At 51.4% G+C, this 13,903-nt stretch overlaps 1 protein-coding gene across 3 annotated transcripts in view; it reads right to left on the reverse strand.

Annotated features, from left to right (window-relative positions):
* LOC140454604 (zinc finger FYVE domain-containing protein 1) overlaps window positions 1-13,903 on the reverse strand; it is a 33,819-nt gene that overhangs the window by 5,285 nt on the left and 14,631 nt on the right. For 2 of the 3 annotated variants that reach the window (XM_072549480.1, XM_072549478.1), the window contains exons 4-8: window positions 13,189-13,295; window positions 10,627-10,735; window positions 9,282-9,379; window positions 8,634-8,751; window positions 3,264-3,434 (exon numbers count right to left, since the gene is read on the reverse strand). In XM_072549480.1, coding sequence (XP_072405581.1) covers window positions 3,264-3,434; window positions 8,634-8,751; window positions 9,282-9,379; window positions 10,627-10,735; window positions 13,189-13,295 — 603 coding nt within the window. The remainder of the gene's footprint in view (window positions 1-3,263; window positions 3,435-8,633; window positions 8,752-9,281; window positions 9,380-10,626; window positions 10,736-13,188; window positions 13,296-13,903) is intronic. The other variant, XM_072549479.1, reaches the window with a different exon arrangement.

Below are 13,903 nucleotides of genomic sequence, written 5' to 3' on the forward strand. Positions count from 1 at the left end.
TCTCACCTTAAACCTGTGTTGTCTAGTTTTGTACTGAGCGAGAATGTCCAGGAGGTGAAGACGAGTTGCTGGGGAAATTGGGGGGGGGGGAGCACGATCAGGGGCGAGACATGACAAGGCAGGAAGGGGGCGTTGACCTGCTTTGTCGGGGCTGGGGTGAATCAACAGTTCAGTTAATTCTCGAGTATCACATTCCTGGGCAGCGTTTCCAACCTGCTCCCGAAGGGTCCACGTCACGTCCGGGTAACAGAACCACAGGGTAAGGCCAGGGCTGGCAGCCCATCCCTCTACACTTCTCGCCCTCCGATCTCACTCTGGCCGGACTCACCATGTTTCCCAGGAGGGAATTTTAAACTCCCCGCGTGAGTCCTGTCAATGAGCGCTCATGGGAATACCCTCAGGATCCAGCTTGCTGCAGTGACCCATGGTGCACAGGTGCCCCTCCCTATAACCGGAACGGTGGAGCGGGCGGGAGAACTGGAATGTTGTGGATTAGTAATCCAGGAGACGTGGCTTCAAGTTCCATCACAGCAACCCGTGGAATCTAAACCCAACTCATAAACTCAGGAATCGAGTGGTAGTCTTGGGGATGGTGACCACGATACCATCATTGATTGTTATTAAACCCCAACCGGTTTCGGGAAGGAAATCTGCTGTCCTTACCCCGATCTGGCCTATGTGTGACTCCAGACCCAAAGCCATGTGGTTGATTCTTAACTTCCCGCTGTAATGGCCCCAGCGAGACACTCGGTTCAGGGGGCACTCAGGAACAGGTAACTGCCTCGGCAGCTAGCCCACGAATGATTAAAACGATAATTTTGTGTCCGGAGTGTATCCCAATCCCAGCAGCCTCTGTGAATCGGTCGTCATCATCAGGGCCAGAATATACTTGCATTTATATAGCGCCTTTCAGAGCCACTGGACATCCCAAAATGCAGCGTAGCTGACCAATGGGTATGTCTCAGTATTGGAGGTTTCGTACACAGCCAGCTCCCGTGAACAGGAGTGAGAATGTGACTGGATTAACTGCTTTCATGATGTGAAAGCCCGCCTTTCCTACTTCCCCCTCCCACCCCCCCACCCCTCCACCCCCACCCCCACCCCCGACATCACTGTGCTTGCCCGAAAGGCTGACAATGGGACCTTTCACACTCAGACGCGACAGCACTCTGGACTCTCACTTTAAACTTTCAGCCGAAAGCCAGCACTTCCTCAGCGCTGCTCTGGGAACGCCAGCCAGGATTCGGAGCAGGGTTCTCTGCAAGTGGGAACTGAACTCACAACCCTCCAACTCGTGGGAGAGATACCTTTATTGCTGGGCAGATAGGGCAGTCAAAAAGGCTTTGTTGGAAGGGGCATTGAGTCCAAGGAGAGACAGGTTCTGCTGCAGCTTTGTAGAACTTTAGTTAGGCCACACTTGGAATATTGTGTACAGTGCTGGTCACCACACCACCAGAAGGAGGTGGCTGCTTAGGAGAGGGTACAGAAAAGGTTTACCAGGATGTTGCCTGGTACGGGGGACGTTAGCTATTAGGAAAGGTTGGATAGACTGGGTTTATTTTCACTGGAACGCAGGAGGTTGAGGGGGCCACCTGTTAGATGTTTATAAGATTGTGAATGGCACAGATTAGATTAGATTAGATTCCCTAAAGTGTGGAAACAGGCCCTTCGGCCCAACCAGTCCACACCGACCTTCCGAAGAGTAACCCACCCAGACCCATTTCCCTCTGACTAATGCACCTAACACTATGGGCATGGCCAATTCACCCTAACCTGCACATCTTTGGATTGTGGGAGGAGACCGGAGCACCCGGAGGAAACCCACGCAGACACGGGGAGAATGTGCAAACTCCAGACAAACAGTTGCTCAAGGCTGGAATCGAACCTGGGTTCCTGGTGCCGTGATGCAGCAGTGCTAACCACTGAGCTACCGTGTCACCCCAAAGAGTGGATGAGGCCTTTTGCCCCGGGTGGAGGATCAATTACTAGGGGACACGGATTCAAGGTTTGGGGGAGGTGGGAATGAGGGAGGGGGTGTTTAAAAGAGATGTGCAAGTCACGTTTTCACACAAAGGCTGGTGTGTGCCTGGAAGGAGCTGCCAGAGGAGATGGTGGAGACAAAATAACCTGCAGATGCTGGAATCCAAAATAGCCAGGCAGGAGGCTGGGGGAACACAGCAAGGCAGGAGGCTGGGGGAACACAGCAAGGCAGGCAGCGTCAAGAGGGACAGGCAGGAGGCTGGGGGAACACAGCAAGGCAGGAGGCTGGGGGAACACAGCAAGGCAGGAGGCTGGGGGAACACAGCAAGGCAGGAGGCTGGGGGAACACAGCAAGGCAGGAGGCTGGGGGAACACAGCAAGGCAGGAGGCTGGGGGAACACAGCAAGGCAGGAGGCTGGGGGAACACAGCAAGGCAGGAGGCTGGGGGAACACAGCAAGGCAGGCAGCATCAGGAGGGACAGGCAGGAGGCTGGGAGAACACAACAAGGCAGGTAGCATCAGGAGGGACAGGTAGGAGACTGGGAGAACACAGCAAGGCAGGCAGCGTCAAGAGGGACAGGCAGGAGGCTGGGGGAACACAGCAAGGCAGGCAGCATCAGGAGGGACAGGCAGGAGGCTGGGAGAACACAGCAACCAGGCAGCATCAGGAGGGACAGGCAGGAGGCTGGGGGAACACAGCAAGGCAGGCAGCATCAGGAGGGACAGGCAGGAGGCTGGGAGAACACAGCAAGGCAGGCAGCATCAGGAGGGACAGGCAGGAGGCTGGGGGAACACAGCAAGGCAGGCAGCATCAGGAGGGACAGGCAGGAGGCTGGGGGAACACAGCAAGGCAGGCAGCATCAGGAGGGACAGGCAGGAGGCTGGGAGAACACAGCAAGGCAGGCAGCATCAGGAGGGACAGGCAGGAGGCTGGGAGAACACAGCAACCAGGCAGTATTAGGAGGGACAGGCAGGAGGCTGGGAGAACACAGCAACCAGGCAGTATTAGGAGGTGGTGCTGGAAGCTGACACAATAGCAGCATTTGAGAAACACCTGGATGGATACATAGATAGGGAAGGAATAGAGGGATATGGATCCTGTAAGTGAAGACAGTTTCAGTACAGAAGGGCAAAATGTGCTGGCACAAGCTTGGAGGGCCGAAGGGCCTATTCCTGTGCTGGATTGTTCTTTGCTTCACTCGGTCTCGTATTCCTGTCTGATCGCAGCCAGGACGTGGGTTGGTCACAATGGGGGATTCATTTCAAAACGAAGACAGACTCACCGTGATCTGGGTGTTAGGCCTCCAGTAATCCGGGGCCACTTGATCGGTCAGCCAGGAGCTGATGGCTTTGCTTGGTCTTGCGCTGTACTCGGAGACCGACTGGATCACAAAGCTGACACCGTCCAGCACTCGCTGCGCCCCATTGTGGTTCGGCCTCAGGAACGAGTCCGCCTGAGATTTAGACGACAAGGAACGGGTTTCTGCATTTCCATAGCGCCGCTGATGGCCCGAAGGGGCAGGCTTTCTTCGAAGCGCAGCCAACCCTCACGGAGCGAGCCACCTCAAAACCCGCGTAGGGATCTCGTCTTTAAAAAGTGGGCGATAACTAAGCGAGCAGAACCCGAGGGAGACCTCCCCAGTTCTTTCCTAGACCCTGTCGTATAATCCTTCCCACGTTCATCCGAGGGTCAGGTGTGACATTTAACGTGTCATCTGAACAGCTCCTCAAGACAGTGCAGCACACCCCCCCTCCCAGCTCTGCGTCCTGCACATAAACCCTGTCGACGTGAGTGAGAGAACAAACTCAATGGGGAACGGTCATTTCCAGGTTACCAGACGGACTGCCCTTTAGAGGTGAACTCTCACAGTGCATCGCTTCATTTAATTGCTCCGAACACGCAGTCCTCATCAATGTTCACAGCACAGGAGGCGGCCCTATGGCCCATCGTATCCTTGTCGGTCAACAAAGATCTGACTACACCAATCCCACTTTCCAGCCTTCAGTCATAGAGGCGTACAGGACAGAAACAGACCCAACTTGTCCATGCCGACCAGATATCCCAACCCAATCTAGTCCCACCTGCCAGCACCCGGCCCATATCCCTCCAAACCCTTCCTATTCATATACCCATCCAGATGCCTCTTAAATGTTGCAATTATACCAGCCTCCACCACATCCTCTGGCAGCTCATTCCACACACGTACCACCCTCTGCATGAAAAGGTTGCCCCTTAGGTCTCTTTTATATCTTTCCCCTCTCACCCTAAACCTATGCCCTCTAGTTCTGGACTCCCCCACCCCAGGGAAGAGATTTTGTCCCATAGCCCTGGAGGCTAAGGCAATGCAAGTGTTGATCTAAAAACTGCTTAATTGTTACAAGAGTTTTTGACACATCCATCATTTCAGGCAGTGATTCCAGACTCCCACCACCCTCTGGGTGAGGAAGAAAACATCTCAACTCTCCGCTTGGTCCTTGACCTCTAACCTCAAGACAATGCCTTCTGGGTATTAAGGATAAAACTGGCTTCTTGTCTGCACCCCTCAATCTTATCCAGTTCTGTCAGGTCCCCTTCCCTGCTCCAAGGAAAACTAGCTGTCTTTCCAATCTTTTCCCACAGCCTGGACTCACCCGACCAGGAAACATCCTGTAAATCTCCAGGTAAATGAGGGAGTGTGAGCATGATGGACTTGGGGAATTCCCTCACTATCTTCCTGGTCCCCTTCCTCTGTGTGATGGTCATCTCAACATTCCCTCCATACCAGCCCTGTCTCAAGCTGCAAGGGGTCACACAATATCCTGGGAAATGCCACAGGGGTGGGGGAAGGGATGCAGGTGGGGAAAAGGGGGGAGGGCAAGGTGGGGGGGGGGGGGGGGGAGAAGAGAAGGGTGAGGGAAAAGGGGGGGGGGAGAAGGGCAAGGGAAAAGGGGAGGGAGGGTGAGGGAAAAGGGGGGGGAAGGGCGAGGGAAAAAGAGGGGGAGAGGGAGGGAAAAGGGGGTAGGGGAGGATAAAGAGGGGGATGGGGAGGGAAAGGGGGGAGGGGGAGGGATAAAGAGGGGAGGGGAGGGATAAAGAGGGGGTGAGGGACGGCAGGAGAAATGTGTGAAGCAGAAGAGAGAGAGAAATTATGAAGAGAGAGAGAGAGAGAGGGAGGTGGAGAGGGGGGAATGCTCAAATGTCATAAATCTTTACTCATCTCTCTCCTCTGGGATCAGAGTGTAAAAGCAGCAAATTTTGAATAGTTAGTTTAATGCCTGATTCAGTCTGTCACCCAATTCCCTCGTGAACTCACTGAGTATTTGTCACGTTCTGGTCTCCAAGGGTTGTTCACAGACAGTTAAACACTTGTTCAGACAGTTCACTCGTTGCTGATATCCACAGTCTGTCAAAAGCCATCAGCATCCAAAAAGCAGTCTCTGACAGATGGCCCCAGGCTGGAAGCCTGTTCATAGTCCATGTCTCTCTCTCTCGCTCTATCACTGGCTGTGTGGGCTAGTCTCAGGCCAAGTCAACATAACCAACCTCCCTACCGCAACAGCTGGTTACCATGGGCCGAATCGATGATTATCAAAACCAACAGCAGCAGCACTGACCCCAGGAGATGGTTTTCCAAGAGGTAGGAGGTGCCATTTTATTTACCTCCTGAATCAAGGTTTAGGATCAGGAAACAGATACAACACAGAAACACAAAAAAATAGCAGGAAGAGGCCATTCAGCCCTTCAAGCCTGCTCCACCATTCAGTATAATCATGGCTGATCATCCAACTCAGTCCCTGTTCCTGCTTTCACCCCCAATACCCTCGGATCCTTTGAGCCCCAAGAGCTGTATCTAACACCTATCCGAAAACATTCAATGTTTTATCCTTGACTGCTTTCTGTGGCAGAGAATTCCCCAGGGTGCCCACTGTCTGGATGGAGATATTTCTCCTCTTCTCAGTCCGAAATGGCCTACCCAGAATTCTGAAGACTGTGATCCCTGGTTTTGGGCTTCCTGGTTACCAGGACCACCCTTCCTGTGTTTACCCTGCCAGACTACTCAGACCCCTCAGCATTATGATAGCCCACAAACCCACCAACACACTAAAACAGCAGCTAATGTACTTGAAAGACCCTACACAGACAACAAGCAAAACCAAAGTCACTTACGAAATACTGTGCAAGAACTGTAACAAACATTGCATTGGACAAACAGACAGAAAACTAGCCACCAGGATATATGAACACCAACTAGCCACTAAAAGACATGACCCTCTCTCACTAGTATCCTTATTTACAGATAAGGAAGGACACCACTTCGACTGAGACAACACATCCATCCTAAGGCAGGCCAAACAGAGACATGCATGATAATTCCTAGAAACAGGTGGTGGACCCCATCTACACCCACTGAGAAAAGGGACAGGCAATGACATTACTAACACAAAATGACTTCATCAACACAGGAAATGACATCACCAACCCAAGGAAACCTAAGCACATAAATAGAAAGCGGGCCATATCACCAGGGCTTCATCCAGAGGCCCACTGAAGATGTTACCTAGTATGGGGACGAAACGTTTGAAAACTAACCTTCCAGCTCAGCGAGTAAACTTACAACCAGTACCTCAACCTGAGTTACAAATCTTCTGAAAAGCTGCTGTTTACCCTGTCGAGCTCTGGTCGAATTTTATTCTTTTGTATGAGATCACCCTCCCATTCTTCCAAACTCCAGTGAACACAGTCCTAACCGATCCTGCATTTCTTAGAGTCATAGAGATGTACACCATTGAACAGACCCTTCGGTTCAACTCATCCATGCCAACCAGATATCCTGTATTAATCTAGTCCCGTTTGCCAGCATTTACCCCATATCCCTCCAAACCCTTCCTATTCATAAACCCATCCAGATGCCCTTGAAATGTTGTAATTGTACCAGCCTCCACCACTTCCTCTGGCACCTCATTCCATACACACATCATCCACTTGGTAAAAAGTTGCCTCTTAGGTCCCTTTTAAATCTTTCCCCTCTCACCCTAAACCTATGCTCCTCTAGTTCTGGACTCCCCCACCGAATGTCAATCCTACCATCCCAGGAATCAGTCTGTTTAACCTCCATTACACTCCCTCTGTCACGGGTACATGCTTCCTCAGATAAGGAGACCAATAGAGGCACACAGAAGGAGGGCTGTTCGGCCCATCGAGTCCTTGACGACATTCCACACCAGTGACTCACCTCGTCCCTCACCTCTGGCCAATTCCTGCAGACCCACCCACCCACACACACCCGTGCAGCGGATGGCGCAATTTTCTTTCAAAAGCATCGACTGATCAACCCTGTCACATTCCAGCCTTCAACAGTCCCCCTCAGAAATCACGGGAAGTAACCGTGCAGGGGCAGCAGGCAGTGAGGCAGACAAACTTGTGTGTTAGCAAGAGGACTCATGTTCACATACAACAATGTCTCGCTGCAGATACACTGGGCACTGGTGAGGCCACACCCAGATTTTGGTGCGCAGTTTTGGTCTTTTTTTCTGAAGGAGGACATTCTTGCTACGGAGAGAGTTCAATGAGGGTTTACTAAATGATTCGAGGGATGGTCAGATGAATGTATGATGAGAGATGGAGTCAGTTAGGATTGTATTCACTGGGACTTAGGAGAATGAGGGGGGGATCTCCAGAAAACTATAAAATTCTAACAGGACTAGACAGAAGGATAGAATGCACTAGCTTAATACTGACCAGGCTCAGGGTATCCCGGCAAATCCTCCACACTCTCCTGTGAGGCTTCTCCTGAACCACTCCCTCAATTACAAACACCCTCTGCGTTCCAACCAGCCTCCCTGTGCAACGCCGAGGGAGCGCCGCACTGTCGAAGGGTCAGTGCCGAGGGAGCGCCGCACCGTCGGAGGGTCAGCGCCGAGGGAGCACCGCACTGTCGGAGGGTCAGTACTGAGGGAGTGCCGCACTGTCGAAGGGTCAGTGCCGAGGGAGCGCCGCACTGTCGGAGGGTCAGCGCCGAGGGAGCGCCGCACCGTCAGAGGGTCAGTGCTGAGGGAGCGCCGCACTGTCGGAGGGTCAGTGCTGAGGGAGTGCCGCACTGTCGGAGGGTCAGTGCTGAGGGAGCGCCGCACCGGAGGGTCAGCGCCGAGGGAGCGCCGCACCGTCGGAGGGTCAGCGCCGAGGGAGCGCCGCACCGCTGGAGGGTGAGCGCCGCACCGCTGGAGGGTCAGCGCCGAGGGAGCGCCGCACCGTCGGAGGGTCAGCGCCGAGGGAGCATCGCGCAGGAAGGATGTTCCCAATGGTGGGAGAGTCCAGTACCAGCGGGTCATAGTTTAAGGATCAGGATTTAGGACTGAGGTGAGGAGACATCTCTTCACCTCGGAGTGGGTTCACTACCAAAGGAACTGGTTGAGGCCAACACACTGTATTTCAAGAAGGAGACAGGTTTAGCTCTTGTGGCTAAAGCATTGAAAAGATAGGGGGAGAGGGCTGGATTAGGATATTCAGCTCCGTGATCAGACCGAATGATGGAGCGAGCTGAAAAGGTCAAATGACCTCCACTGGCTCCAATCTTCACTGTTTCCACATGAGTTTTTATTTTATTCCCCTTCTGGCTGTGCCTGAACATTAACCTCGAAAGCCCAGAGACGGGGCTAGAGAGCTGTATACTCACCCCTTGCCAGACATGTTTCAGTTCAGGACGTACAACTGATGCCTCGGGATCTTGGTTTCCAATCCAGTATTGTCTGCTCCGGTAGATAACCCCACAGTTTGGACATTCCAGAACATACCTAGGCAGAAAATTAAAAGACAGACAACTAGAAACCAAACTCTGCACTGCCAGTCAGGATTCGATTTTGTATAAAACTCTGTTTCCTGGGAATTTAAGGAAGAAAGTAAGTTGATGGCCGACATGTTGAAATCAGATGGAGTCCAGGGAACAGGGAACAGGAAGCAGGGCCAAACCAATCAAGGACAACTTTAGGTTATAGGAAAGAAACTCTGGAACCTCAGAACTCCACAGCCTCCAGATCCGGGTTCTGGGAAAATATTACAGTCTCCCTCAGCACTGATCCTCCGACAGCGCGGCGCTCCCTCGGCACTACACAGGGAGGCTGGTTGGAAGGCAGAGTGTGTTTGTAATCGAGGGACAGGTTCAGGAGAAGCCTCACAGTGGAGTGGGGTGGATTTGCCGGGATGCCCCAAGCCTGGTCGGTGTAAAGCTGGTGCACTCTATCCTTCTGAAGAACAGAAGCTCAGGGGCCGAGCTCTCCAGCCTGTGCAGTTGTTGTTGCGATCTCCGGTGACAGACATCACTCACCCTGACCAGGCATAGGTCGCGAGTCCAAACCACTTGCTGTCCGTTGATGCGGAGGTTTTGGGGTTGACAGTTACTTCCCAGCCTCGTTCGTAACACACCTGGATCAGATCAAACAGAGGCATTCTGACCAGGACGTTTCATCCCACATTGTCATCTCTTACCCCCCACCACTGCACCTGTCAGTAACATTCCCTCTCCTCCGCAAATTGTTAAGACTCAACATGCAAAGGATGACCAGGAGAACAGGTCACTCACTGCACTGCTTCGTAAGCAGCAGGTTGCATCGTCCCGACGCGGAAACACATCGCTGTTCCCTCAGTGTTGCTGGGTCAAAATCCTCCCGCAAAGTTCTGGGGGCTCCCCACAGCACAAAGACTGCAGTAGTCAGCTTACTACTGCCTTCCCTGGCACTGACAGCAAATGCAGTGATTCCTACATCCACAAGTGAATAACTTCTATCTAAAACAATTCTCCTCCTTTCCCCTTTGATGATGCAGATGATTATTTTAAACCTGTGTCCCTTGGTTTGTTGCTGACCCTGCTGCCGTTGGAGTGGGTATCTCCCCGATAACTCTGTCAAAGCCTTTCAATGTTGAAAGGCATTTGATTAAATCTTCTCACCAATCTTCCCTGCTTGTAGTGGGATAGGGAACACGTCATAGAGATGTACAGCACAGAAACAGACCCTTCGGTCCAACCCGTCCATGCCGACCAGAGATCCCAACCCAATCTAGTCCCACCTGCCAGCACCCGGCCCATATCCCTCCAAACCCTTCCTATTCATATACCCATCCAAATGCCTCTTAAATGTTGTAATTGTACCAGCCTCCACCACTTCCTCTGGCAGCTCATTCCATACACGTACCACCCTCTGTGTGAAAAAGTTGCCCCTTAGGTCTCTTTTATATCTTTCCCCTCTCACCCTAAACCTATGCCCTCTAGTTCTGGACTCCCCGACCCCAGGGAAAAGACCTTGTCTATTTACACTATCCATGTCCCTCATAATTTTATAAACCTCAATAAGGTCACCCCTCACCCTCCGACGCTCCAGGGAAAACAGCCCCAGCCTGTTCAGCCTCTCCCTGTAGCTCAAATCCTCCAACCCTGGCAACATCCTTGTAAATCTTTTCTGAACCCTTTCAAGTTTTGCAGAGGTCTACATTGTGGAAACAGGCCTTTTGACTCAAGGTGCTTATGCTGCCTAGTTTTCACATTTAATCTAGTCCCATGTGCCAAGTGCCGGTGTTTGGTCCGCCTCCCTCCATACCTATTCTATCCATGTACCTGTTCAAATGTTTCTTTAATGAACACTGTACTCGCTTCTGCAGCAGGAAGCAGCACTTACCCTGCAGATTAACACCTTGTTATTGTACTGGTGCATGTATCGACATCTCCCCGTTGCCTGGTGTGGGACATTGTCCTTCATGTGGTTCATGCTGTTGGTACAATGAGCCCTCCAAACAAACAGAAAAAACAAGGGAATAATGACATTCACTCTCCCCAGTTACAGAGAAACACACTGAGCAGGAGGGGAGGGTGGCAGTGCAAACTTATTGAAACTAAAGGATACTGAGAGGCCTGGACAGAGTGAACATGGAGAAGATGTTTCCACTGGTGAGAGAGAGCCTAGGGCCTGAAGGCAGAGCCTGAGAGTGAAGGGACCACCCTTTAGAACGGAGGTGAGGAGGGAATTTCTCCAGCCAGAGAGGGGGGGAATCTGTGGAACTCATTGCTGCAGAGAGCTGTGGAGGACAAGTGGTTGAATGCTTTTTTTGAATGGCCTGTATCTTATGGTCTATGCAGCCCAGTCAGCCCATGGACATGATGCAAGCAAATGGATTTCCTAAGGGGCAACTTTTTCACACAGAGGGTGGTACGTGTATGGAATGAGCTGCCAGAGGAAGTGGTGGAGGCTGGTACAATTACAGCATTTAAAAGGCATCTGGATGGGTATATGAATAGGGAGGGTTTGGAGGGATATGGGCCGGGTGCTGGCAAATAGGACTAGATTGGGTTGGGATATCTGGTCTACATCGTGGTAACAGGCCTTTCAGCCCAACGTGCCTACCCTGCCCAGTTTTCACAATTAACCTAGTCCCATTTGCCTGTGTTTGGTCCATATCCCTCCATACCAGCGGCACGGTGGCTCAGGGGTTAGCACTGCTGCCTCACAGCACCAGGGTCCCGGGTTCGATTCCAGCCTCGGGTGACTGACTGTGTGGAGTTTGCACATTCTCCCCGTGTCTGTGTGGGGTTTCCTCCGGGTGCCTCCCACAGTCCAAAAGATGTGCAGGTCAGGGTGAATTGGCCATATTGAATTGCCTATAGTGTTGGGTGCGTTAGTCAGAGGTATATGGGTCTGGGTGGGTTACTCTTCGGAGGGTCAGTGTGGACTTGTTGGGCTGAAGGGTCTGTTTCCACACTGTAGGAAATCTATCTATGGACGAGTCCTGTACATCTCTATTACTCTATTCATTCTAACTGAACTGTGGAACAGATTGGAGGGGCTGAATGGTCTCCTCCTGTCCTCCTTGTTACTTTTGCTCCATATCCCTCAATAATAAACAAAACAAAAACAAACAATCTCTGTATTGAAACAGAGTATAGGAGCAGGAGTAGGCCAATCGGCCCATCAAGACTGCTTCCCCAATCAATCTGATCATGGCTGCTCATCCAACTCAGACCCCTCTTCCTGCTTTCTCTCCCCCCTCACCCTTTGATCCCTTTAGCCCCAAGAACTATTATCTAACTCTTTCTTCAACGTCTTGGCCTCATCTGCTTTCTATGAGAATTCCACAGGCTTCCCCACTCTCTGGGTGAAGACATTTACAGGAGAGGGTGAGGACTGCAGATGCTGGAGATCAGGGTCGAGAGTGTGGTGCTGGAAAAGCGCAGCCAGGTCAGGCAGCATCCGAGGAGCAGGGGAACTGACATCCAGCTGAAGGGCTTATGCCCGAAATGTCGATTCTCCTGCTCCTCAGATGCTGCCCGACTTGCTGTGCTTTTCCAGCACCACGCTCTCGACCCTGAAGACATTTATAGTCAAATCTCCGATGTTTGGGACACATTTACCTGAAGATATGGGAACTGAATTAGGCCGTTGAATCTGCTCCACCTCTGGATCATGGCTGATATGACTAATCTAGCAATAACCACCACTGGGCAACAGGAAGAGGATGCTACCAGGATTTGAGAATTAAATCAGTGAGGAACGATCAGTCAATTTGAGGCAGTTTTCTTCGGAAGAGACTAAACAGGGTGGAGATCCAATGGTATCCCACAGTTAAGTGAGGACCCAACAGCCTGGATAAGGGAATCCCTATACAGATTTCCTTTCAGCTTAGTTGAGATCTATTATATTTACACAGGCTCACTGTTTCTCAGATTGTTTCACTACCACCTGGCTGCTAAACCAGTTTTGAAATAAAAAATGCTTTCCCTGGCTGGGAGATTTGAACCATGGGCGCAATTGTGAATTAGGAGTGAATGTTATTCAATAGCATAGAGTCAGAGAGCATGGAAACAGACCCTGCGGCCCAACTCGCCCATGCTGACCAGATATCCTAAATTAATCCAGTCCCCTGTGCCAGCACTTGGCCCATATCCCTCCAAACCCTTCCTATTCACATACCCATACAGATGCCTTTTAAATGTTGCAATTGTACCAGCCTCCACCACTTCCTCTGGCAATACACTCCATACACGTACCACGCTCCGAGTAAAAAATTGCCCCTTAGGTCTCTTTTATATCTTTCCCCTCTCACCTTAAACCTCTACCCTCTAGTTCTGGACTCCCACACCCCAGGGAAAATACTTTGCCTATTTACCCTATCCAGGCCCCTGATGGTTTTGTAAACCTCTCTCAGGTCGGGGTCAATGACAGTGACGAGGGGAGGGGAGAACTCACCCACAGCAGAGGCACACTCTGGAGCAGCTGAAGTACTCATCAGGGAAGAAACAGTCAACCACAATCCTGCTATCTGTAATCTCACCGTTGAATCTGACACTCAGAGCCTGAGGGGTGAAGGGAAATAAAACAGGAACATCTCTCAGCTAGACGCAACGTGCATTCCTATAGCACCCTTCACAACCTCAGCTCACCCCAAAGTGCTTTACAGCCAGCGGAATACCAGCATTTTCACCACATAAGAGGTGCAGTAGAGTAAGTGCACAGTGAGATCCCACAAACAGATGTCAATAACCGGCAGATCGGTGTGTATTTTTTTTTTAAGAAAAGGAAAATGCTGTAGGTCGTTGGGGCCAATACTGGGGCCAGGACAGAGGTCACTGTGGCACTTCTCATGTCAAACTGGACTGGCAGAAAGGGGCTTTGGTTTAACAACTCCCCTGAAAGAGAGCACCTCTGACAGAGCAGCACTCCCTCAGTACTGCACTGGGAGTCTCTCTCTCTCTTTCAGGGGAGAGACACAGAGAGAGAGACACTGAGAGACAAGAAATCAAGCATTCCTGTACACTTTGCCTTCTCATGCAAAGCCAGCCCTCAAAAGGCCATTCAGCCCTTCAATTTCAGGCAAATTCTTTGATGGAGCAACAATTTCTTTTATTCTCATGTTGTTGGGCAAGGCCAGCATTTGTAGCCCATCCCTAACTGCCCCTTGAAC

Source organism: Chiloscyllium punctatum, chromosome 29, assembly GCF_047496795.1.
Source record: "Chiloscyllium punctatum isolate Juve2018m chromosome 29, sChiPun1.3, whole genome shotgun sequence".
In the NCBI taxonomy this organism is placed as follows: Eukaryota; Metazoa; Chordata; class Chondrichthyes; order Orectolobiformes; family Hemiscylliidae; genus Chiloscyllium; species Chiloscyllium punctatum.